We start from the raw sequence: 21,966 nt of genomic DNA, 5'->3' as shown, positions 1-21,966 counted from the left end.
GTGCTTTTTCGACCTCATGCAACATCTGTTCGGCTCTCATCCATCCTCTTCAGCGTTGGCTGATTACATCTCAACCCTTTTTACTCTTGCAAATAAGCATCCAATACCCCCAGAAATCAAATCTTATCCGGACGCTGTCTACTTCAATTACTTTGCTGTGGGCTTGAGCCTTCTATTCTCCCCAATAAATGGATACAAACCGGCAACAGAACTCGGCTTAAAAGACCTCCACGACAAAAGCCTTGTTCTCGAGAGCATTGACCTTTACAATGTTCCCAAACGCAGCTCTTCAGATGATCGATCCAAAGCTGCATCATCGCGATCGGCCGAGCTCGCGTTTTCAACATTTCCTGTCGTCCCTTTCACCTTGAGTCTTGTAACAAAGGTGGATGATACACGGCCGTTGACGCTGGACGTGCTACCAGAGACAACTGGGAAGGAATTTGTCATGACGCTTGGCGAGCCAGATCGCAAAGGAGGTGGTGCTGGACCATCGTCTGGGTCGATTGGGATATGGTGCGAGTGGTCGAAAGATGGTATCATGATTGAGTTTGGTGGAGACGAAGCCAAGGGACCTCAGGCGTGGGAGCGAGGAAAGGACGCAGTATGGAAGATCATGACAGTCTTTCGTGTTGACAACGTTGAACGTTGAGCGCTTGAGGCTTGAGGACAAATTCAAGGCTTATCAGGTGTCATAGGAGTGTCTTGAGTAACAGCGCTTAACTGTGACCATGTGATTCCCGCAATCTCTCAAAAAACCATGGTGTCCTCTGATTTGGTCTTACTCTGATCTTACCATCTACGACAATGGCCGTTCCCGCAGACTTCACCACTCTCAACCTATCCGGCACATTCCTCTTGGTATGCATCTTATCTCGTTGACCCACGATCATGTGTAACCTGTGTTGCAAATTTAGAACAGAACCCTCACGGATCCTCGCACCGATGACATTCTCGCTTTGCAAGGTGTCGGCTGGCTCAAGAGGAAAGCTATCGGCCTGAGCAGTATCACTCTCGCCATTAAGCATTACAAGGACGATGATGGTGTCGAGCACATCGATATTGACCAGACCCTCACCGGCGGCATCCCCGGTACTAGCGAGAAGCGGACACTTTGGTGGAAGGAAAAAGAGAATAACGATCACCTATTTGGTCACGTCATAGGGAAATCGAGGAGGATCAAAGTCGACGAGCTTGATCTTGAGTTCTTGAAGACAGGTTGGACGACTGATACGATTGAGCATGGAGTTGTTCAATCATACGTGGAGAGTGATACCCCAAAGAGCGGTACCGTTTGGATTGCCAATCAGGTATGTCGTCATCATCGCATTTGGCACTTGATATTGTTATTTACTCGTTCCAATAGACCTGGGGAATTGAAGAGCTTGAGAGCTTGAGAAGGTATGTTAGGCATATCAAGTTTACTGGGCCCAAAGCGGAGGACATTGAACTCCGAATGGTATATGACTATGGTGAGTGTGCTTTACCAGAACTTGTCACCGAAATTGAGTCGTCTATGCTTGCAGTATCATAGTGATTGCGAGTGAAATGAGCCCTATCTAAGCAGCAAAATAAAACGTGTTTGAACATATCGAGGAGCTTCGTAGAAGAGTGATATAGTGATGGGGTATCAGTGTGATATGCATCGGTCCAAGAATACCGTCTTGTGATTTCCGTAGTCTGATGAAGGCCCTTGAGTTGCAGCCGAACACTTATCTCACACCCCCTCATAATCATGGACGAATCCACAGTCGCTGGCTCGAGTTCGTCGTCTTCGTTCCCGTCTACTAGCTCGTATCAAGTAGACAACATCTCAAAGTCCAGCCTGGGACACCGTGACTACGAACTCGCAATCCTTTCCACCGACCCTCCAACATCTTCACCACCCAGCAATTGGTTTTCGCGGTGCTCTCATAGATTGGCAAACAGATACCCCCACACTCATTCCCGTTTTCTACGTTTCGCTCGGTATGCCAGGGGCCCTAGAGAGAAAGTTAATCTTCCCAGTGCGTAGCTTGATTTCGCCACAGGGTTGCCAAGGGCTAATTTCACATACAAAAGACCCTACACCACTTTTAAACATCCACCTCCGCAGGCTCGACTTACCCATCGAAGAATGGTTGATCAAAGCCACCCGAAAGCTCACAGCTCCCTGGTTAATAGTGCTGCTCGGCGCAGCATACATCATCGCACTCGCATTTTTTTCACGCGAACAGTCCTTTCTGACACCTGCAGAATCTTTTATTGGCTGCACCGCTACATATTGGATCGCAAACGACGGTTGTGGCCTCGACGGCCAAATTTGCGCTCCTTTTGATAACTCTACCTTTGATTTTCGTTGTCCGGCCCAATGCAGCAACGTCATTTTACAAAACCCGCGGACTATTGGCGACGAACAAACTGCTTTTAAGCCACTTCTTGTAGGAGGTGGTGATTCAAACAGGACATATAGAGGGGATAGTTTCATTTGTGCTGCTGCGGTGCAGGCGTGCGTCGTTAACTCTTTTTTTTTACACTTTTGCTAACGTTTCTACCAACAGCGGTATCATATCCAACTCTAAAGGCGGATGCGGCACTTTACAACTCGCAGGAAACTTCACAAACTTTCTTCCGTACACGGCCAACGGTCTCTCGTCTCTCGGCTTTCCCTCCGTCTTCCCACTTTCCTTCCGCTTCCTGGACTTTACATCACTCACGCATTGCCAAGACCTACGCAATGAGGCGCTCGCTTTCAACGTACTCGTTACCTGTGTCCTTTTCCTGCTCCTGCGCCCCAAACCCATTGTATTATATTGGTGTCTCGTTTGCATCGGCTTCTGGCATGTCACGCTCTTTTCTCAACCCCAAGGCCCACCTCCAGCACTAGACGTCGCATTTGGCACATTTTTACCCGCATTATATATTGCCTACGCATTTTGGAGGTTGGCCTTTCGCTTCACCCTCCCTGCCTTTGCGCGTTCCCCCCTGGAAGCCTGCATTTTATATATGGGTCCATTCTGGGTCGGGCTCCTCAACAACCTGACGTTTGACAAGCTTCCACTCAGTCGATTGACCTCATCTGACATCCATAAACGTTCGGGTGCGGTGACCACACTTGTAGTCATGTTGGTGATTATAATCGTGCTGGCCGTCAACCAAATCCGCGTCATACGCAAGACGGGCTGGCTACCGTACTATGCGGCCTGGTACATTTTGGGAGGCTTCATCATTCTTGTCCTGGCACTTCTTCCCGGACTATCACTGCGACTACATCACTATATTGTTCCCATGCTGATCCTTCCTGGAACAGCTTTCCCAACCAAACTGTCTGCTATATACCAGGGTCTCTTATTAGGCCTTTTCTTAAATGGCGTCGCAGCATTCGGCTTTGATTCCATTCTCCAAACTGCAGCTGATGTGAGTGTGTTCATGGATCACAAAGACGTTATCTCATATAGAATCTAGCTTCGGCAAGATGCAGCTCAGGGTACGGCGCTTCCTACATTTTTAACCAACTCTACGACGTATAATGCGTCAATGCCTTTAATCAATCAAACGATTCAATGGGCCGCTCTCCCTCCTGATTGGGACGGATTTGCCCTTTTGGTCGATGATGTAGAGCGATACGTCGGAACAGCCTTGAATTTCTCGCTGGCCAGCCTCAATGCAAGCATTCCCCATTTCTTTAGGCTCGCCGTATGTTTTCCCTTGCTCAAAAAAGTTGAAGCACCTATATTGACGTATTTTAGTTTACGTCTGGATCGTCAAGTGCTGATTTCACTATGCCCGCGACATTATGGGCCAATGGGACATGGACAGACCCGCTGTCTGGTCCATCGTAAAGGATCCCATTTGAGGGATATCATGTATAATAATTTATGTGCGAGCGCCTAAAAGAACATATCATATATCGATTAGGACACTGTAGCCAGATCGACGGAAAGGTAGTCATCGGCCTGATGGTTATATACCACGGATCCTAACAGCCATGACATCCCAGCTTTCACGCTCGTCATCCTCTCCATCAGGACAAGAGAAATCCCTGCGTATGCGAGGACGTCATGGTGGCTCCAAGATACTAAGAACCGACTCTGCAGCGGTCAAATCAAATCAACGGTATTGTAATCTATACATGGGTTTGTGCTACTGGGCTTATTGTCTATATTGTGAGCAGTCGTCAAAGCCCGCCAGAAGCTGGGCAGCCGACATGGTGGGATGCGGTGGATACAGATGCGGAGGCGTGGGGCAAGCCAATCCAGGAAGACCCACCTGTGACGATAGAGGAGATGAAGCTCCGGGAAAGTCAGATCCACGTTGATCTGGTGCGAGATATGGTCCCGTTCTGGATTAGGAGCGTGGAGGCTGCAGAGAGGGGAGAGGTGCTGAGGCTTGAGGAATTTCTGGAAGAAATGGCGCAGAGGCAGGCGTCGTGGTCGCTTGGAGATTCGGGACGGCGGTGCGAAGAGTCGAGTACTAGGGGATGGAGTAATTGCGATGGATGGGGTGAAGGGCCCGGGGTCGCATGGGGAGGGGAGAGTCGGAAAGAAAGTGATTGGAAATGGGTGGATGAGAAAGGAGGCAATCAAAGGGGAAAGCGGAATGATGGATTCCAGTTTGTTGAAAAGGTGGCGAATTCACAGGCAGCTGGTCAAGAACGCAAGCAACAAATGCACACTTTCTTTGAGGTGAGCACATACTTGATTCTTGAGATGATTCTTGACAATTGTTCAGATGCCGACAGATGAGAAAGTGAGGAAAATTGACGAAGTAATTCAGCGATTGCGTTCCACATGTAATAAAATATAAACCCACCAAACCTTGCCATCGCATCCCATGCCTTCAGTTCTGCCCTCTTCACTCAGTCCCCACATATGTATTCTGCCGTCTCCTGATCTAGACCAATTGCTGCAATCCTCATCCTTGCCTCCTTTGCCTAATATTTTGCAGTCCTTTTCACCACTGCCTGATGGTAAATCTGCCTCGCTGCTTTCCATAGTATCTCGCCAACCTTTGATGTGATATCTCTAGTAACAACCCGAACAACATCTCTTGTCTCTATTCCCCACACCTCCTTTGCATTGCGCTTCTCGGATTTGGCTGAAATCGAGCACGCATGCAACGAAGACGAAGATGAGCGCGCCGTTCGTATGCTCGATTGGATCTCGGCTCGTATCAGTAAGCGTTGTGCGAAGTGGGTACATGATATCGAGAGGCTCGGGGGAGACTTGGACAGCCCAAGGACGCCATGGTGGGACGAGCTTAGGAGATGTGCAGAAGGTGACCACGTTCCTGCGAAGACGGAGGGATGGAATCATCCAGTAGCGGGTATGTCATCTCATTTCAACCGGGATTAGTATTCAATGCAACCCCCCTAGTTATTCTTGCTGTCTCCACCACTGCTCCAAATCCCCTGCAAGCCATAAACGCACTCCATTCACGAGCTATTCAGTTTCCGCCTTGGGTTGACTCAACCTTCCTTAGGTATACTCTCATCGTTCATCCCAAGAACTCTCCGCTTTCCGATGAAGAGTACGTCTCTCTGTGCCTTTTGTTCCTCAACTAATTCCTGACAGAGCTGGTGCGCTCTTCAACGCCGTCAAAAAGCAGTATGGACTACATAGTTATCTGCTTCCTCTGAACCTACCTGCTACCCCGCCTCCTCCCGTTCCAGTACCCGCACTCATGCCTCGTCTGCCGCCGCAGCCATCCCCCGATGCATCGGTGGCTAAGCCACCAAACCCAGATCCAAACGAGCCTACCAGCCCAACATTTCCGACCGTCTTAAACACTTTGAGGATGGAGGAAAACGATATCAAACATACGGCGCGTTTTACGCGTGAATTTGTTGTGATGAGCTTGGTGCCTTGGATGGAAAAGTGTGTTGTAGATTGGAACGAAACAGTAAGGTATCTTCCTCCCAAGACAATACCTCTTGATTTTAACACCATCATTAAAGTTCTCTTCCAATCGTCGTCTTCCTTCTCGGCTATTTTCCTCTACACGTCGATTGTTTGGGTCCCCATCGCCATCACCTCCAACCCATGGCGCGTCTTCCTCAATTTCGTCCCTCCCAGGTCGCGCATCGCCATTCACCCTCTCGAATGGGGTGGCCACCCCCCCATCTCAGCAACGTCGGTTAGCCGAATTTTCAACAATTTTGGGCGACTTCAAGCTTGCGGTGACGGTTTGGGAAAGTTTGCGGAAAGAGAACAAAGGCGGCTCAGTATGTTTCCCAGCTATTACCTTCTCGCTCGTTCTCAACCCCAACAATTAGGACATCCTCCCGCTATTGCTATCTCCCTCACCAACTTTACTCCTTCACGCATCAACCGCGCTTTCGAACATACACTCTCAATCCACTGACCCCCCTCCGCACGCCCAGCTACGAGCCCTTTTGTATGCGGTCCGTTGGGAGGCTGGTATATCTACATCCGACCTGCTGAGCAATGTTTTAGAAGGCGAGCGGTGGATTGTATGGGCGGCTGGTAATGTTTGTAGATGTGTTGTTGAAGAAGGGTAGTGACTGACGCTTCCATCAAGGCAGAAGAAGCTCCATCAGCTCTGCTACTGGCACATGCGGCCCTTTTGAGCACAAAAAAGCAAGCAAGAAGAAGAGCAGCATTTTGGTATGTTGATGCTGCCAATAGACTAGAGAAATGTGGTATTGTGAGCTGATTCGAATCATCTTTTTTGGAGTATCAGCTCACGTCGCTATCTTAGAAACCCTTGACCATGTATTTCCTTCGAAAGGCAAAAGAACAGTACAAGATGGAATCGCCCAAAAGCCTTTCACCTTCGTTTTGGGAGTCGGAGGGCAAATCCCCGAACAGTTTGGATGATTTTGGGGGTATAATATCGGGAATTGAGCATCCTCTGGGTACACTCCCCCTTTCTCTTGATCACTTCACCGTTCTAATTTCTGTTTATCAATAGGGCGGCTTCTGTACACGACTGGCGACGTCGCTGGCGCTGTCAGAGTTTTTCTTGGGCTTTTGAGAGGTCCTTCCAAGCTCCAACACCCATTCAACATCTCTTCGGACAATGTATCAAAATGGACAGAAAGTGATAAAGCGTATCTGGATGACTTTCGTGTCGCATATGCGGTATGCATCCATCATCTTCACTCTTTTTGTTTATAACCGCTTGTTTTTGCAGCACCTTAGCTCCACTGAACCTGACAAAATTGCAGCAGCGGACCTACAAATTCCCATTCGCTTTTGCGTTGAGGGCCAAACAAAAATACGATTTCCTACCGACAGCGTGAATCACGATGCTAGATCCTGGGACGAGCTCGAAGAGACGTGGAGGACTTTTTGGAAGTCTCGAGGTGGCAAGGAAGGATTGGTCGACAGGAAGAAAGCGTGCACAGGCGGTGAGCGTTGTCAATCACCTTGATTTCCCTTAATGACATCTCTTATAGAACTTATTTGGGTGGATTTGGTGCTGCGAAACCCTTTGGATGCAGAACTGAACCTCACGGAAATATCCCTTGTGGTGCACGAGAAAAGTGGTGCAGAACTGACTTTGGCAAATGCGTTTGTAGAAGTACAGACCATTGACGAAGTCATTTTGGGTCCAAGAGAGTCACGCACAGTCGGTTTTCTGCATTTATTTCCGCTCGGTGTGACTTCTGACTTTCGACAAGATCCCTGTATCGTTAAAGTCGCAACGTGCCACTTCGTTGGTTATCACAAGCGCAACGTATAATTTTCTTTCTTACTTGCGGTCGACAGAGCATCTGGCGTCGCGTGGCCGACGACTACACGGTACGGCTGCACAACGTCAAAAAGCGGCGTATGCGCCGGATATTCCTCTGGGAGTGGATATTGCTCCAGCGGACCACAAGCTCCTTGTGAGCTTTGTTGAGGATTCCCACTTGCATTTGATCCAAGGCGAGACTAAGGTGTTGACGTTGTCGTTTTCGAACGCAGGGTTGGCACCAGTGGAAGAGATTTGGATGGTTGGAGGCGACGATGGGATTTGGTTGCACTCCGACGACGACGAATCTGAATGTGAGTACGGGTTGAGCTCACTTTTCTCTCTCTTTCGCTCATTACAATCGTAGCAACGCCGACAGGCGAGGTTATACGTTCCCAAAACTCCCTTAAACCTCAAGAACCATTGCGATTACCAGTAACTCGAATAGAACCTGGTGAAAGCTTGAATCTTCCCGTCGTCTTGCATGCAGAACGGGCGGGCACTCATGAATTGAATCTTATGTTTGTGTTTCGAGAGGTTCGTACCCTGTGAATATATGTTGAGTTTACTTGACGCAGCACAGGGCAATACAGGTACATTCCATTGCGCCCGCCTGACTTGGAGCTATGAGGTCCAACCCCTCTTTGAGGTCGTGGCGACCGCAGAACCTTCCCGTGCGCAAGGCCGGTCCTACGTTGTCAACGTCGATGTGACAAATCGGTCAATATCGTCAACCGTCAAATTATCACAAATTACGACCCTAAGCCCTCTCTGGCGATGCGGCCCTCTGACGGATTCTGATTTGTAAGTTACTTGCGTTTCCATGATGCTTTGAGATGTCTCAAGAGTTTGCAGCGGGACTGTTCCACCGCATCAGTGCGTCCGGTTGCTTCTGGAGGCCAATCCATGGCAAGACGGTGTTGGCTCTCAGGAAACATTAGATTTCCTGAGTGAACAACTGGGCATTGTTTTGCGTGGAGAAGACGTCAAATCATCAGACCCACCGTCTATCGATTTGCTGTGTAGCCATATATCCAAGGTGAATCTTGTGCTATTTTCGCAATTTCGAAGAGTAATTAACCAGTGATCCAGTTTCCACCAAAATCTGTTCAAGAAACTTCTATGCGCCATTCTATCCACAGCAACCGACGACAATTCACAGCCCACAATATTTCACAGGTTCATCCTTATATTTCCAGCATGACATATCCGTCAATATTCCCACTCTATAACCCTGCTTCTGTGGATATCCTCATCTTCTGGGAAATACCGACGCAGCAGCGCTTCGGGTATGTCAGTCTGTATGGCCTCACCCTTGGCGCACGCCACGGCGTTTTGCAATCTATGATAGAGGAAGCGGAGAGTGCCAAGGTGAAGCGTAGCATGTATACTGAAACGCACAAGGAAAACTTGGAGGTGCTCGATGCTATCAAGAGCAGCGAATGGAACATGGAGATGGACCCTGTCGTGCTGTCCATACAGCAACCAGATATAACATCGCACGACTTTAGCAAGGGGTAAAGTGTTATTCTTCTTTGTATTGATAGGGCTTTCAGCTCACCCCCGGATTCAGGCCATGCCGGTTATCGATAGCATTCAACTTGCGAAATCATTCTCTGACCCATGGAGTGCGGTGCACGCTGAGGATGAGTCCCGAACCAACATCGTCGTCGCCCAATCCATCGTCGGTGCATTTACTTGGAAAAAAAATAGACCCGCTGACGTGATTGACAGGAGTCCCCTTCCTGCACCCTACTTTGGTCGTCTTACATTTCGCGACTCCATACCACCATGTCAGACAGTAACGATTAGACCCAAGGTCTGGATCAGCCAACCAGGGACGTATAGTTTGGACGGATGGATTTTAGAAACGGAGGTACCGTCGCCGGTTAACCACCAAGCCAGACAGCAGCGTTACCGACAAGAAGCACCTTCAAGAGAAGGAAGCTGTTTGATAATTCATGATTCTCGTACATGATACCACGAGTAAATGAATGAATATGCTCGAATTCCTCTCAGTCCTTGCGCTCCCGCTTCTCCTGCTCCGCTTTCTTGATCGCTGCAATCCGTTGTTGTTTCACTCGCATGTTGAAATATGTCTATAGCCGCGGGTGAGTAGGGTGCAAACAACTTGGCGGAGCACATACCCCCAGGACGAATTGAACACAGTTAAAGAAGGGGACCCAGAGCTGCCAAGCAATTAATTAGGGAGTTGAGGCAGATATTCTCTCGTTAGCTCACCTCCACGGGTATAAATTTCTGGGCAATGATTAGAGATAGAGGAGATACAATCCAAGATATCTTATTCGAGTGTGTTGGTGAGCATACTGAAAAGAAAGCGAATATGTAAAAAGGTACATACCCGGATGACAGCAAAGAAGCCTCCTTTGATGGTCTTTATGACTTCATCAAGTGTCGTCGCGCCATTAATGATCGCCATTGACGCCAAATAAGCTGGAGGGTAAAAGCGTGAAGTACCCCTGTGTATATGAAGGAAGGGGGCAACTAAAAGCTGACCTGCGGTTTGTATCGGAGCCACAAGCAAATTGTTCGCAACAACCTGTGCGATCCTAGCACCTGGCGAAGTTCTTGCCCTAGCATGTAGCGAGGCACGAGTGGAATGTTAGGGTGCTGTCTTTGTACAGGGCATGTGATAGTCTATGTAAGCAATCTCTCTCTCTTCCTTACCGTCACTATTACAGCCCCTCTGAGGACTGGGCTTGCCTTTCGTTTTTCTATTTTCCCTGCCAACTCTCGTTTGCTCACACTCTTTTCAGAACATCTTGCTCACATTCGTCATTTTGGGACTACCAAATGCCACGTATCACGCTGGACCCCGCGTTGGAGGTGAGGCCAGACTTCACGTCTCCAGCTTTCGATGCTGTCTGCACGGCTGTGGCAACAGCGGAGGGCATAGAGAAGGCGGTGGTGGCTACCCGACTCGCGGATGCCTGGGACGTGGACAACGACGCCAGGAAGGAGTTATGGGCGGAGCAGGTGAGGGAGGATGCGGCTGCTGCTGAGGAAGACAGGTTAGCTCAGGAGGCGGAGGAGCTGCGTCAGCTCGAGGAACTCAGGAAGGAGGAAGAGGCGGAGAAGAAGGACAAGGAGAAGAAGCGACCCAAGTTGAAGGGGATCGCCCCCAACATGCCGGTGGGAAACGTCCCACCGCTTCGCCCGTCCCGCTATGCAATTCACAAGCTGGACGAGCGCGAGTACGTAGAGCTGTACTATTTCACCACAGAAGGGTGCGAGGATGCGGCGAGGTTTGACCGAACCATAGCCCAGGACGCTTTCGCCTTCACCAAGGCAGACAATGCCCTCCTTCTGAAGCCCATGGCATCGCACAAGCCGTCCACGAAGGTAATCCCAGACGAGGACCTTTCTTGGCGCCAGATGTCGATGGCGAAGACCTGCCTGCTCCACCACATGGCCCAGACTGATTGGCCTGAGGACCTCGTCATCGCCCTCGCTGAGTTTTACCTCAGCCTTGAGTGCCACCCCACGCGAAGGGAAGTGGATGGCGACACAGTCCTGCTGCACTACCAAGCCCAGGTCCGGCGGGAGTGGCACGAGGCCCTCCGCGATGCTGCCGATGACCATGTTTTTAACATTGGCATCATCAACAACAGACGCGTGGAAGCCATTGGTTCCGTGCTGTGGAACGCGAGGCGCACTGAGGGCGTGCTCAGGTCAGTACCGTTTCCTTTCATTGTGGTGTGCACACAAGCTGACAAGTTTCTCCCCTTTTTTCTCTCCTTTTGCCTCCCTTTGCACGTTGCCACCTATCTTGCGCCCATGCTCCCTTGCACCCTTGCACCCCCCCCCCCTTTTTCTTATGCTCTACGCGCCCTTTGCACCCGTGCCTTTGCTTCCCTTCTTGCGCCCATGCACCCATTCTGTTTACCTAACTGCTACCCTGTTGCGACCCCCGTGCTTATTCCTTCCCCCCCTGCCTGCTGCCTCTGACCCGCCAACGGCAGGCTCGAGGAGCAGTTTGCTCAGACCACCCTAGTCCCAGATAATGCCAAGGGCTCTCGCGCCCAGGGACCAAAGCGAGGGCGCTCGTCTTCCCCATCTGCTGAGCAGCGAGGGCAGCCAAGCCAGCACAACGCAAACCGCCCAGCAAGGCGGGCACGTCGCTCCCCCAGCACATTGCAGCTTCCCAAGTCCTCCTCGCCTTCGAAGGATACCAGACGTCGTCGTCCAGGAAGGGGTGCTACAAATAACCAGCAGTCTTTTCAGACGGGTGCAGCCGGAGATGGAGCCTTATCCGCCTGCACCATATGCCTGGGCCGTTACCCTCACGACATCTTCAACTGCGCATTGGACACCCTCTGGGATGGCACCCCAGTACGCTGCCGCAAGAATGGCCAGGGTCGTCTCATCAACCCAGCAGGGAGCATCCTGTGCTCCGACTGGCAACGGCCGAACGGTTGTTCCTCCACCACCCACGACTCTCGACACGAGTGTTCGGGGTGTGGGCAGCAGGCTCACGGGGCTCAGAACTGCCCTCGAGCTCAGAAGGCTTGATGCAGCATCGCCCTACAAGCCAGAGACCTGGCAGAGGCACCTTCATGAGGCTGGCCTCCAGGGCAAATACCCTGACTTGCCAGATGGCCTCAGGTTTGGCTTCAGTGCTGGCATCCCACGTATTTTTCAGACCTTCGCTCCCCCTAATCATTCGTCTATTACCTTACACAGCACGGAATTTAATGACATTATTCAAACTGAGTTCCAAAAGGGGCGTTATTTTGGCCCCATCACTCGTGCGGAAGTCGAGTCCCTTATTGGGCCCTTCCAAACTTCTCCACTTAGCATCATTCCCAAACCAGGACGACCGGGGAAATTCAGAATCATCCAGAACCTGTCGTCGCCGCATTCCCCGCGCGACTCCATCACGTCCATCAACAGCGCGATTGACTCCAATCAGTACCCATGCACATGGGGTACTTTCTCTGTTATCTGCCTCCTTATACGGCGCCTCCCCCCAGGATCCCAGGCAGCTGTACGCGATGTCAAGGAGGCCTACAGGACCGTCCCCATCAAACCAGACCAATGGCCTGGGCTCGTTGTCCGGCTCGACGAGGGGGACAGTTTTGCGATTGACACACGAGATTGTTTTGGCCTGGCATCAGGTGGTGGCGTTTACGGCCGCTTGGGTGATGCAGGCACACAAATCATGCGCGCGCGTGGCATCGGGCCCATTTCTAAATGGGTCGATGATCACATTTTCTTCCGGATTTTACGATCCCACCTGGAGGAATACAACCTCAGGCGCAGGAAATGGGCGCAGGACATCGCAGGAAACGGCGGAGAGCTCCACGACGGTGGCCGTCTCTGGTTCAAGGGCGCTGTCATGCCTGATGATCAGCCTGAGGAGTTTGATGAGGATGCGTCCTTCACTTTCTGTGACCTATCGCAAGCATCTGAAAGGTTCGTTTCCTTTTTAGTTCTTCCCCCTCTTGCCCTTGTGCTCCCCCTTCTTTGCTGCCTGCTGACCATGCCTCAGATCCCAGTCAGACAGGCTTTTCACATACTGCATGGCGGACATCAACGCCTTATCCGACGATCTGGGAATCCCCTGGGAGACTGAAAAGGATATCCCTTTCAGTGATGTTGCCCCCTTCATCGGTTTCTCATGGGACCTCACCAACCGCACGGTCAGCCTGCCTGACAGCAAGAAAGAGAAGTACCTTCAGGCCATTCAGGAATGGGAGGCGAAGCCCAAGCACACCTTGGATGAAACCCAAAAGCTTTATGGAAAGCTTTTGCACGCCTGCCATGTGGTGCCTGCAGGACGCGCGTACCTCACCAACCTGGAGGCCTTCATGGGGATCTGTCACGACCGTCCTTTCCGCCCGCATTACCCACCCCGTCGAACTCCGAGCGATTTATCGTGGTGGAAGGAAAGACTCACACAGCCTGCCGTCAGCAGGCCCATCCCCGGCCCCCTCCCCATCATCGACACCGACGCTTACTCAGATGCTAGCTCGGAAATTGGTATTGGGATCACAATCAGAGGCAGGTGGAGGGCCTGGAGACTCTTGCCAGGGTGGAAAGAGGACGGCAGAGACATTGGTTGGGCTGAAGCAGTTGGTTTCTGGTTTCTCGTCCTCACGCTTGTCCCTTCCGCGCCCAGAGGCACGCACATCAAAGTCTTTGGAGACAACAGAGGCGTCGTCGAAGGCTGGTGGAAAGGCAGGAGCCGGAACAGATCCACAAATGAGGTCTTCAAGCATGTCCATGCCCTCTCTGAAGAGGAGGGCGTCCACTTCCACACGCGATATGTTCCCAGCAAAGAAAATCCAGCGGACGGCCCCTCCAGAGGAGAGCACTATCAAAGTTCTCTCCTCCTCCCTGCAATCGTCATACCCTCTACGATCAGACAATATGTCTGTGACTTCGACGCGCCTTGCACACCAGCTGAGTCGCACCTTATACGACAGGGCAAGGCCCCAACACCCCTCCCAAGAGTCGACCGCGCGTATCTCCAGCAAGGGCGGGCAGAGATCAACCACACTTTCGAGCAGCATGCCAAAGCCACATTCGCCCACACGCAAGGGTGGTTCGATGTTTAAGCGCTTCCCTCGAGCTCTTCAGCACACGCCCAGCACTGCAAAACCAGCACGCTATGCAAAAGATTTATGCCCTCTCCCATCCCCACGCCGCCCACATGTGCTCGCCAGCGAGCGCCTGCAATCCTGGATCCCCCTCAACGGGCGAGAGTCTGCTGAGGTCCCCCCGTCGAACCTGGGGCCTGAGGACATCCGCCAAATAGCCATCGTGATGGGGAAGTCCTGGGAGGAGTCGACTCTGGCCACTTATGGCTCAGGTCTTTTAAATTTCCATGTCTACTGTGATCAGAAGGAGGTACCAGAGGACCAGCGAGCGCCGGCCAGCCCCTTGCTCATCAGTGCCTTTGTCTCCTCGTTGGCGGGGGCTTACTCAGGAAGCACCATCGACAATTATGTCTGCGGCATCCGGGCATGGCACATTCTTCATGGTGTCAAGTGGCAAATGGATACCGCAGAGTTGGAGACACTGCTCAGGGCAGCTGCCAAGACCACCCCTTCGTCCTCCAAGAGGAAGAAGAGGGTGCCCTACACACCGAACTTCATTCTTGCAATACGGAGCCAGCTTAAGCTGGACCAGCCACGGGACGCCGCCGTTTACAGCTGCCTCACCACCACTTTCTACTCGGCTGGGCGCTTGGGGGAATTCACAGTCCCCAACCTTTCCGCTTTCAACAGAGAGGCCCATGTCAAGCCATCCGATGTCAGAGTCGAGTTTGACCGGAATGGCCTCAAATCGACTGTCTTCCGCATCCCCAGAACAAAGTCCTCCCCACAGGGCGAGGATGTATCATGGTCCAGACAAACAGGAGATACCGACCCCGAGGCAGCCCTCACCCACCACATGGCAGTGAACAAGCCCCCTGCTGATGGGCATCTTTTCTCTTATCTCAAGGACAGCCGTTTTCGACCCTTGACGAAGACAGAATTTCTACGGACAGTAGCTGCTGCTGCAAGGAGTGCAGGTTTGGACCCGCGTCAGGGGCACGGCATCCGCATTGGCTCGACCTTAGAGTACCTGCTCAGGGGAACCCCTTTCGAGGTCATGAAGGTGAAAGGCCGGTGGGCTAGCGACGCGTTCCTTGTCTACTTAACGAAGCACGCCCAGATCCTCGCGCCCTACATGCAGGCAGTTCCAGAAGTGCATGAGAATTTTGTCAGGATCACCATGCCGCAAATCCGGAGGTAGCACTCTGGGGTCTTCATCACTTGGTGAGTTTTCCCCTGCTCCTACTATGGTGGTTTCCGAGACTCGCTCGACGCGTCGCAGGGCTCCTAGTTTTGTGGGAATCGCAGCTCATCTCGTTTAGCCCTTAGATTGGACCTCCCTGCCGGGACGGAAAGCCCCTGGCTTTCGCCCATCATTGCGCTTCGCGCACTGGCCTTTCTCTCTCTGATAGGACATTACGTGCTTCCTTTACATCTGGACTACACAGTACTCTATGCATCCCGTAATGTTCGCTATCTACCTACCCTAGACGTCCTCAGCCCATAATACAAAGATCTTGCCCTAGCATGTAGCGAGGCACGAGTGGAATGTTAGGGTGCTGTCTTTGTACAGGGCATGTGATAGTCTATGTAAGCAATCTCTCTCTCTTCCTTACCGTCACTATTACAGCCCCTCTGAGGACTGGGCTTGCCTTTCGTTTTTCCCCACCCTCCGCTCCCTTTATACTGTCTCCGCAGCCTGCGCAGCGGCACCCGCAAGCTTTCCCGTGCAGTGAGTCCCTCCACTCTCGAGGCAGAGCCTCAAGCGATACAGGTGTGGTTCTTCCCACCCACCCATCGCAGCTCATCTCGTTTAGCCCTTAGATTGGACCTCCCTGCCGGGACGGAAAGCCCCTGGCTTTCGCCCATCATTGCGCTTCGCGCACTGGCCTTTCTCTCTCTGATAGGACATTACGTGCTTCCTTTACATCTGGACTACACAGTACTCTATGCATCCCGTAATGTTCGCTATCTACCTACCCTAGACGTCCTCAGCCCATAATACAAAGACTTGCCGGCGAAGGCCTTCTGGAGGTATTGAACGAGGACGTGGCTTAACGGGGCGGACACGAGGAAGCCGTAAATAGCCATCTTGACAGCCTTGACGTTGATGTGAGCTTTGGCCAAAGCGCGAAGCGGAGCAGGAACGTCCTTGGAGGGCTTAGCTGGAAGCCCTGAGAGGTGACTTCCAAGGACTTCCTGGAGGAAGCATAGCGAGCCTTTTGGTGAATGAGTCAGCAGATAGGTGGGGACGAAAGAAGGACACAACCTACCTGTGGTAATGGCCTTTGTTCGAAGGGGATGGGTAGAGAGCTGAGCAAGGTATTTAACCAGGAGGGGATGATAGGTAGCTACAGCACTCATCGTGGTCGCGCGCCAACTGGTTATACCGGTTACAATGCATTATGGGCCGGACTGACGGGTGCAATCACGCCGATCACGCTTGTTCATAACTATGCCATGGTATAATATTGTAACTCTATAAAACAATGCATAAAGTATCACCCCTCTACTGTCTTCCCTTGACCCTGTTCTTTCTATCAGCTGTTGTATAGAGAGAAGACAACGATACCATCCATACCAGATTTTCACGTAGTCCGCAAATGACACCATGCAAATCGTCTGCCAGATACCGAGCGCAATACGAGGTGTTACACCGCGATATAATCCCTTGATCCCGTTTTCAGTGTAAATGAACTTGAGGGTGTTAAGAATTGTCAGTTTGGCGGGTCGGTTAGCGTTTGCGGTTCCCTTTGCCATACTTTGCATCTAGGAACAATTGCGTCAATTCCGTCCTTGACCGTAGCCAACAGACTTTGATTACCTCCACACGGATAACCTCGATAGGTTGGTTCCAGGTTGCCAGAGCGCCACCAATCGACGAAGAGAGAATTTTGTCGACTGCGCTACCCGGTTCATGCTCTCCTCTGCCCCTGATTTTGCGAATGGAATCCTCTGCAAGACGCGCGAAACCCATACTGCCCAATGTTTTAGACTGAATTCGAGTCCAACGTGTCCAGCATTTCTTACCGAGATCCCCAGTTTGTGCATTGTCGAACGGCGACTGCGTTGACACCCTTGTTAACACCGGCGAGACCCTCCCGACGATAAATGTCCGCAAAGACGGCCCACGTTGAAGGTGGCTTGATTCCCGTCGATGCAGTTTTCGCACGAGTAATTTCCGCCGTCTTCATACACGTCGTGAAACCTGACAAAGTTCATTGCGAAAAATTGCAGGTGGTCACAAATAAAGAAGAAGAAAAACAACGAACCCATGGTCGCGTAGGCCTGAGCAACACCTCCCGTCATTCCACCCAACAAGCCAGCGAGCCCGGGGTTGATGCCGGCAGAAAGTGATGCCGTTTCGACTTCAGAGGCAGCGAAAACCAGGACAGCTCCCTTGGTGGAAGCCTCAATCCAAGCCTGCGTGGAAGGAAAATGAGATATAGTGGACCAAGCCTCAAACGCAACTTGCCCAGGGGATAAGACCTTGATAGAAGCCAACGACGCCACCACGCGCCCAAACGTCCTTGCAAGCTTGCACCATTGTCTGGTTTCGGTTGGCCGCCATCTGCGTCTTGAGAACCTCCAGAGGTTGGCCCAAGGTTGTGACCTGAACACATTAAAGTTAGATTTATTTACGGAGTGACCGGGCACGCGACTCGCTTCCTAAACATTGTAACAGCGCGTTAGTATGTCAATTGCTCGCGAACTCGGATTCCGCTTACAAACTATAAATTGGACGGGGCGTGGTGGGCTGGTAAGTCAACGGTCTATAAATGATTGAATAGGTATAGGCACCATGTTCATTATTCCACCTTGATTCGCTGTCAGTCCAACACCACGTCGAAGTAGAAAAACTACGGACCAACGGCAATGTTGGACCAGTTCACGCCTTTCTGGCCGGGTTCTCTTTGGACGCCCATGTTTGGAGGGTAGACAAAGGTGGGGAGGAAGAAGAAAGAAGGAGAAAGGCAAGAGAAGGGAGGGTCAAGCTTGGACCTGCGTAAATACTTAACATTTTTTTTCTTTGGGGAACCGCAACAATCGGACCATTTCGGACTTGGCCGTGGCAATCAACATTTGAAAACTTGCAAGGAATCCACAAGGAATTCCGTCAGAACTCGAAACCAGTATTATTGAATGGGTATGTGAAGTGCGGGATAAAAAAACATTGCATGGATCCATCGGATATGAAGGTATAACAGTTAACAAAAAATAGTATAACGTTGATCAAGAGTGGTAGGGTAGTATGTCGCATGGGGGGCGGTTCAAACGATCCAGAATGTTTATTCAGGACCAGCTCCGAGCTTCGCAATCTTCTCCTTCATAGTTTCAATATCTTCATTGAGTCTGTTGCGTTTTCGTGGTGAGAAATGAAAGCGGCATAATCACAAATTTTGAACGTACCGTGTAACTTGTTCTTGGCTTTCATCTTGTTCTTGCTCAAGATATTGAATTTCCATCGTCTTCCGATCGACCTCTAGTTGAAGTTCGTCGACTTTGGCATGGCGTGCCTCAAGCTCTTCCCTTATTGTCTTGAGGGCCTTTTCGTGTTGGGCTTCCAAGTCGTAGATCTTGAGATTATGAGCCTCGTGCATTCGTTGTAATTCCTCTTTGGTTACTCCCGAAGTTTGAGCATGCGATGCCCCATTGCCATTGCTTTTCGGAGCAGGCTCCTCGGCATCCAACGTTGCCCTGGTTGTAGCTAGTTCACCCTCCAAGTCCGACAGCCGAATCAAAAGATCTGACTTCTGAGTAGCTAACGATGCGACTTCAGCGTCATGGCCAGCCCGCAGTTTGATGACCTCTTCCGCACGACTCTTCGCCGCCTCTTCCAGCTCTTTCCCGTGGTTGTCTGACATCTCTGTCAGAGATGCTTTCGTCAAACCCAACATGTCTGTTGCAGCGGCGAGATCGTCCTTCGCAACAACGAGCTCTTGGGTTAACCGAGCTATTTCAGATGCAGCTTCAGGCGATATTGGAGGGGAAAGTTCCGCAGCCGTGCGGGCTTCTTCGATTTGAGTGGTCAAAATTTCCACCTCACTGCGAGATGTTTCAAGTGCAGACTTCGCCTTGGATAAATCATCTTGGGTAGCCTTGAGGTCAAGAGTCAAGGTATTGACCTGCTTGATCAGATCCTTCACTTCACTCTCAAGAACTGAGGCGTGCTCCGCTTTGAGATTTTCCAATGAAATTTGATTGGCTTTCTGAATTTGTTCAATCGTCGCATTGGACCCCTCGCGAAGGGTTTGCAACTCTTGACCATGAGCTTCGCCTGCTTCCTTCTGAATAGTGAAAAAGAGACATGTGTGAGGAAACTATCAGGATCAACGAATTCCCTACTAACCTTTGCACGTTCAAATGCTTCTTGGAGCAGATTTTCGTGCTGACGTTTCGCATCTTCAAGCTTAGATTGATAAGTGGCCTCTTGGCCCTAGCACTCGATAAGATAAAAATCGTTGTAAATTTTTGGCCATCCTCACCTCTAACTCTCGTTTAATAACTTCCATTTCTTCAGAAAGTTGGGCTTTCTGAAGGACACGTGCTTCCTCGATTTCCTTGGTATGGGAGCTATGGCTATCTTGAGCTGCAAGGAGTTCCTTGGCGGCTAGTTCTTGAGCGGATAAGGCAGCTTCAAGTTTTGACTGCAAACTGCCAAGAGACGCAACTACTTCTTCGTGCTTCATAGACGCCAGTTTAAGCTGTTTCTCATGCGAAGTCTTAAGCTCGTTAAGTTGAGACAAATGTTCCGCTTCCTTTGATGCCGCCTCCTCGGTTGCAAGCTTTATGGTTGCTGAAGAGTTAGCCAAGTTTTCTTCCACTGCCCTGAGTTTGGCCTGGAGCCGCTCCCGGTTATCTTCAAGCTCATCCTGCGCCTCCTTTAACTCGAGAACTTCAACTTCGAGTTCAGATACTTTGCCAGCGTTTTCCTCCTTCTCCAAATTCAAGGCCGTTACTTGAGCTTCGAGTCCCGTCAGCTGCGCAACTCTAGATTCAAGCTCAGTAATGTTATTCTGGGCGTTCTGTAACTCAATTTGGTGTTCAGCCTTGAGCGACTGCGTTGCCTCGACCAATGCTTGCAGTTCAGATTGAACCTTCAAAAAAGCTACACGCTCAGTTTGCACCGACTTTTCGGTGTCAGAGGCAGCCGTCAAGTGACTGGCTTGTAAGGTTTCCAAGTCCGCGTGTGCCGAGGCAATCTGCGCTTCGAGAGTTTCCACACGAGCGTTAAGCTTATCGACGAGCTCTCGTTGTTGAAGAGAAGTAGTGTTCGCATTCGCCAGCTGTTGAAGAAAGGTTTGTTACAATCAGAATATATATCAATTTTATAGGATGTACCTCTGTCTGCAACAATTCATTCACTTCTTGTTGATCTTTCAGCTTAATTTGAACATTTTCCAGTTGCGCCTGAAAGGTATTCTTTGCATCTTCAAGTTCTGAGGTGATGGAAGATTTGAGCTCGACCTCAGCATGGGCCGTCTGCAGTGTACTCCGTAGAGCTTCAACTTGCGCCTCCAGTGCCACAACAGCGTCAGTCTTCGATTGCAGGGTATCCGCCATCTCTCTCAGCTTAAAAAGAGATGTCAGCCGTCACGGGCAGTTTGTTTGAAGGAAGGACATACATCATTCTGCAGCTCAACAACCGCCTTTCCATCTTCCTTTACTTCCCGGATAGATGAGATGGAGCCGGTGGGTTTGGTGGGCTTAGTTAATGTCGGCGTTCCGGCCAATCTAGAAGAAGGGGGAGGCTTGCTGGAAGTGATAGGCTTCGTAGTTGTTGCATTTGGCCTCGAAAGGAGAGGTGCCTTCTTAACCGCTTCAGACACAGACGCACGAGGCCGATTCCCCGAAGCTGCCTTCGTCGACGCAGTGGAACCAGTAGGCGAAACGACTGCTGCCCGAATGGCTTGATTATCCTGTCCCAATTTCCCGTTCACAGATGCGGATAATGACGGCTTTGGTGTCGGTATAACACCACTTTTCGCCGTTGGCACAATGGATGTCCTTCGGTTTGTTGTTGAAGACGTTACAGCAGGACGTGCGGCAGGGGGGGCTGGTGCGGAACTTACGGCCTTCTTCAAGGAAGGCGCTGATGGGGCCGGTTTGGGGATAACGATAGTTCCAGAAACTGACGCTCTCAAGCTGGCTGGTTTCACAGAGCCAGTACCAAATGTCCCAGAGTTGATGATCTGTAGAGTTCTCAATTCGCAAAGACATAAGAATAGAGAGAAGGTTAAGGAAGCACCTTTTTAACAAGAGGCGTTGGTGGGTCTCCTTTCGAAGTCGCCGCCGGTTTCGTGGACATTTGTCCCTTGCTCTTCGAGGTCGTGGTCTCCTTGTCCTTAGCGGTATCCACTTTCAGTGATTTAACGGGAGCAAGGGCTTCATGAACAGTTGGAATTTCATCCGTCGCTAGAATCTTGCCATTTAAAGAGTCCACCGCAGCGCTGGTATCAGCTGGTTCGTGATCTTCATTAACCACGCACACATCCTCCTCGTGTTCACCATGAGGATTTGACAGAACAAGTTCGGAGCCGTCCATTATGGGGGGACTACCGACCACCGCTGAGCTTTGGGAGTCACCCTCCGACATGATATGAGCGGCGAGGAAGGAAGTGATATCCTCGCGGAGGAAGTTCAAGCTGGTGACGTGAAGTATCACCACAATGAGGATTATCGTGGGAAGAGAAAATAGAATTTAACAGGGGTTAACTTGGTATCA

At 50.9% G+C, this 21,966-nt stretch overlaps 8 protein-coding genes across 8 annotated transcripts; 4 read left to right on the top strand and 4 right to left on the bottom strand.

Annotated features, from left to right (window-relative positions):
- Nucleotides 1-16: 16 nt before the first annotated feature.
- LACBIDRAFT_301003 (uncharacterized protein) lies at nucleotides 17-652 on the top strand (the record flags this gene model as incomplete). Its single annotated transcript, XM_001873923.1, has 1 exon — nucleotides 17-652. One exon carries the CDS (start codon nucleotides 17-19, stop codon nucleotides 650-652), a length of 636 nt encoding a protein of 211 aa, XP_001873958.1.
- Nucleotides 653-807: 155 nt separating this feature from the next.
- On the top strand, nucleotides 808-1,534 carry LACBIDRAFT_301002 (uncharacterized protein; the record flags this gene model as incomplete). The annotated part of the gene is made up of 4 exons (XM_001873922.1): nucleotides 808-861; nucleotides 918-1,310; nucleotides 1,367-1,472; nucleotides 1,527-1,534. The coding sequence occupies 4 exons, from the start codon at nucleotides 808-810 to the stop codon at nucleotides 1,532-1,534; spliced, it is 561 nt and encodes a 186-aa protein (XP_001873957.1).
- Nucleotides 1,535-1,970: 436 nt separating this feature from the next.
- On the top strand, nucleotides 1,971-3,967 carry LACBIDRAFT_187225 (uncharacterized protein; the record flags this gene model as incomplete). Its single annotated transcript, XM_001873921.1, has 4 exons — nucleotides 1,971-2,488; nucleotides 2,541-3,396; nucleotides 3,445-3,675; nucleotides 3,729-3,967. 4 exons carry the CDS (start codon nucleotides 1,971-1,973, stop codon nucleotides 3,819-3,821), a joined length of 1,698 nt encoding a protein of 565 aa, XP_001873956.1. The 3' UTR covers nucleotides 3,822-3,967.
- LACBIDRAFT_301000 (uncharacterized protein) lies at nucleotides 3,968-4,785 on the top strand (the record flags this gene model as incomplete). The annotated part of the gene is made up of 3 exons (XM_001873920.1): nucleotides 3,968-4,095; nucleotides 4,154-4,664; nucleotides 4,711-4,785. 3 exons carry the CDS (start codon nucleotides 3,968-3,970, stop codon nucleotides 4,783-4,785), a joined length of 714 nt encoding a protein of 237 aa, XP_001873955.1.
- Nucleotides 4,786-9,591: 4,806 nt separating this feature from the next.
- LACBIDRAFT_300998 (uncharacterized protein) lies at nucleotides 9,592-10,236 on the bottom strand. Its single transcript, XM_001873306.1, has 5 exons — nucleotides 10,195-10,236; nucleotides 10,040-10,131; nucleotides 9,919-9,978; nucleotides 9,825-9,866; nucleotides 9,592-9,776 (listed from the first exon to the last, which is right to left on the bottom strand). The coding sequence occupies exons 2-5, from the start codon at nucleotides 10,115-10,117 to the stop codon at nucleotides 9,693-9,695; spliced, it is 264 nt and encodes an 87-aa protein (XP_001873341.1). The 5' UTR covers nucleotides 10,118-10,131; nucleotides 10,195-10,236; the 3' UTR covers nucleotides 9,592-9,692.
- A 5,972-nt stretch (nucleotides 10,237-16,208) lies between these two features.
- Nucleotides 16,209-16,604, bottom strand: LACBIDRAFT_300995 (uncharacterized protein; the record flags this gene model as incomplete). The annotated part of the gene is made up of 2 exons (XM_001873305.1): nucleotides 16,209-16,459; nucleotides 16,514-16,604. 2 exons carry the CDS (start codon nucleotides 16,602-16,604, stop codon nucleotides 16,209-16,211), a joined length of 342 nt encoding a protein of 113 aa, XP_001873340.1.
- An 87-nt stretch (nucleotides 16,605-16,691) lies between these two features.
- LACBIDRAFT_291635 (uncharacterized protein) lies at nucleotides 16,692-18,228 on the bottom strand. Its single transcript, XM_001873304.1, has 9 exons — nucleotides 18,109-18,228; nucleotides 18,042-18,058; nucleotides 18,005-18,010; nucleotides 17,716-17,853; nucleotides 17,513-17,663; nucleotides 17,271-17,448; nucleotides 17,065-17,218; nucleotides 16,822-17,009; nucleotides 16,692-16,768 (listed from the first exon to the last, which is right to left on the bottom strand). Exons 1-9 carry the CDS (start codon nucleotides 18,164-18,166, stop codon nucleotides 16,750-16,752), a joined length of 909 nt encoding a protein of 302 aa, XP_001873339.1. The 5' UTR covers nucleotides 18,167-18,228; the 3' UTR covers nucleotides 16,692-16,749.
- A 133-nt stretch (nucleotides 18,229-18,361) lies between these two features.
- On the bottom strand, nucleotides 18,362-21,837 carry LACBIDRAFT_291634 (uncharacterized protein; the record flags this gene model as incomplete). The annotated part of the gene is made up of 7 exons (XM_001873303.1): nucleotides 18,362-18,593; nucleotides 18,651-19,528; nucleotides 19,591-19,677; nucleotides 19,727-20,527; nucleotides 20,583-20,813; nucleotides 20,867-21,433; nucleotides 21,490-21,837. The coding sequence occupies 7 exons, from the start codon at nucleotides 21,835-21,837 to the stop codon at nucleotides 18,530-18,532; spliced, it is 2,976 nt and encodes a 991-aa protein (XP_001873338.1). The 3' UTR covers nucleotides 18,362-18,529.
- Nucleotides 21,838-21,966: the final 129 nt, after the last annotated feature.

The sequence above is a fragment of the Laccaria bicolor genome, genomic scaffold, assembly GCF_000143565.1.
Source record: "Laccaria bicolor S238N-H82 LACBIscaffold_1 genomic scaffold, whole genome shotgun sequence".
Classification (NCBI taxonomy): Eukaryota; Fungi; Basidiomycota; class Agaricomycetes; order Agaricales; family Hydnangiaceae; genus Laccaria; species Laccaria bicolor.
This window is presented reverse-complemented; position numbering and strand designations above follow the sequence as displayed.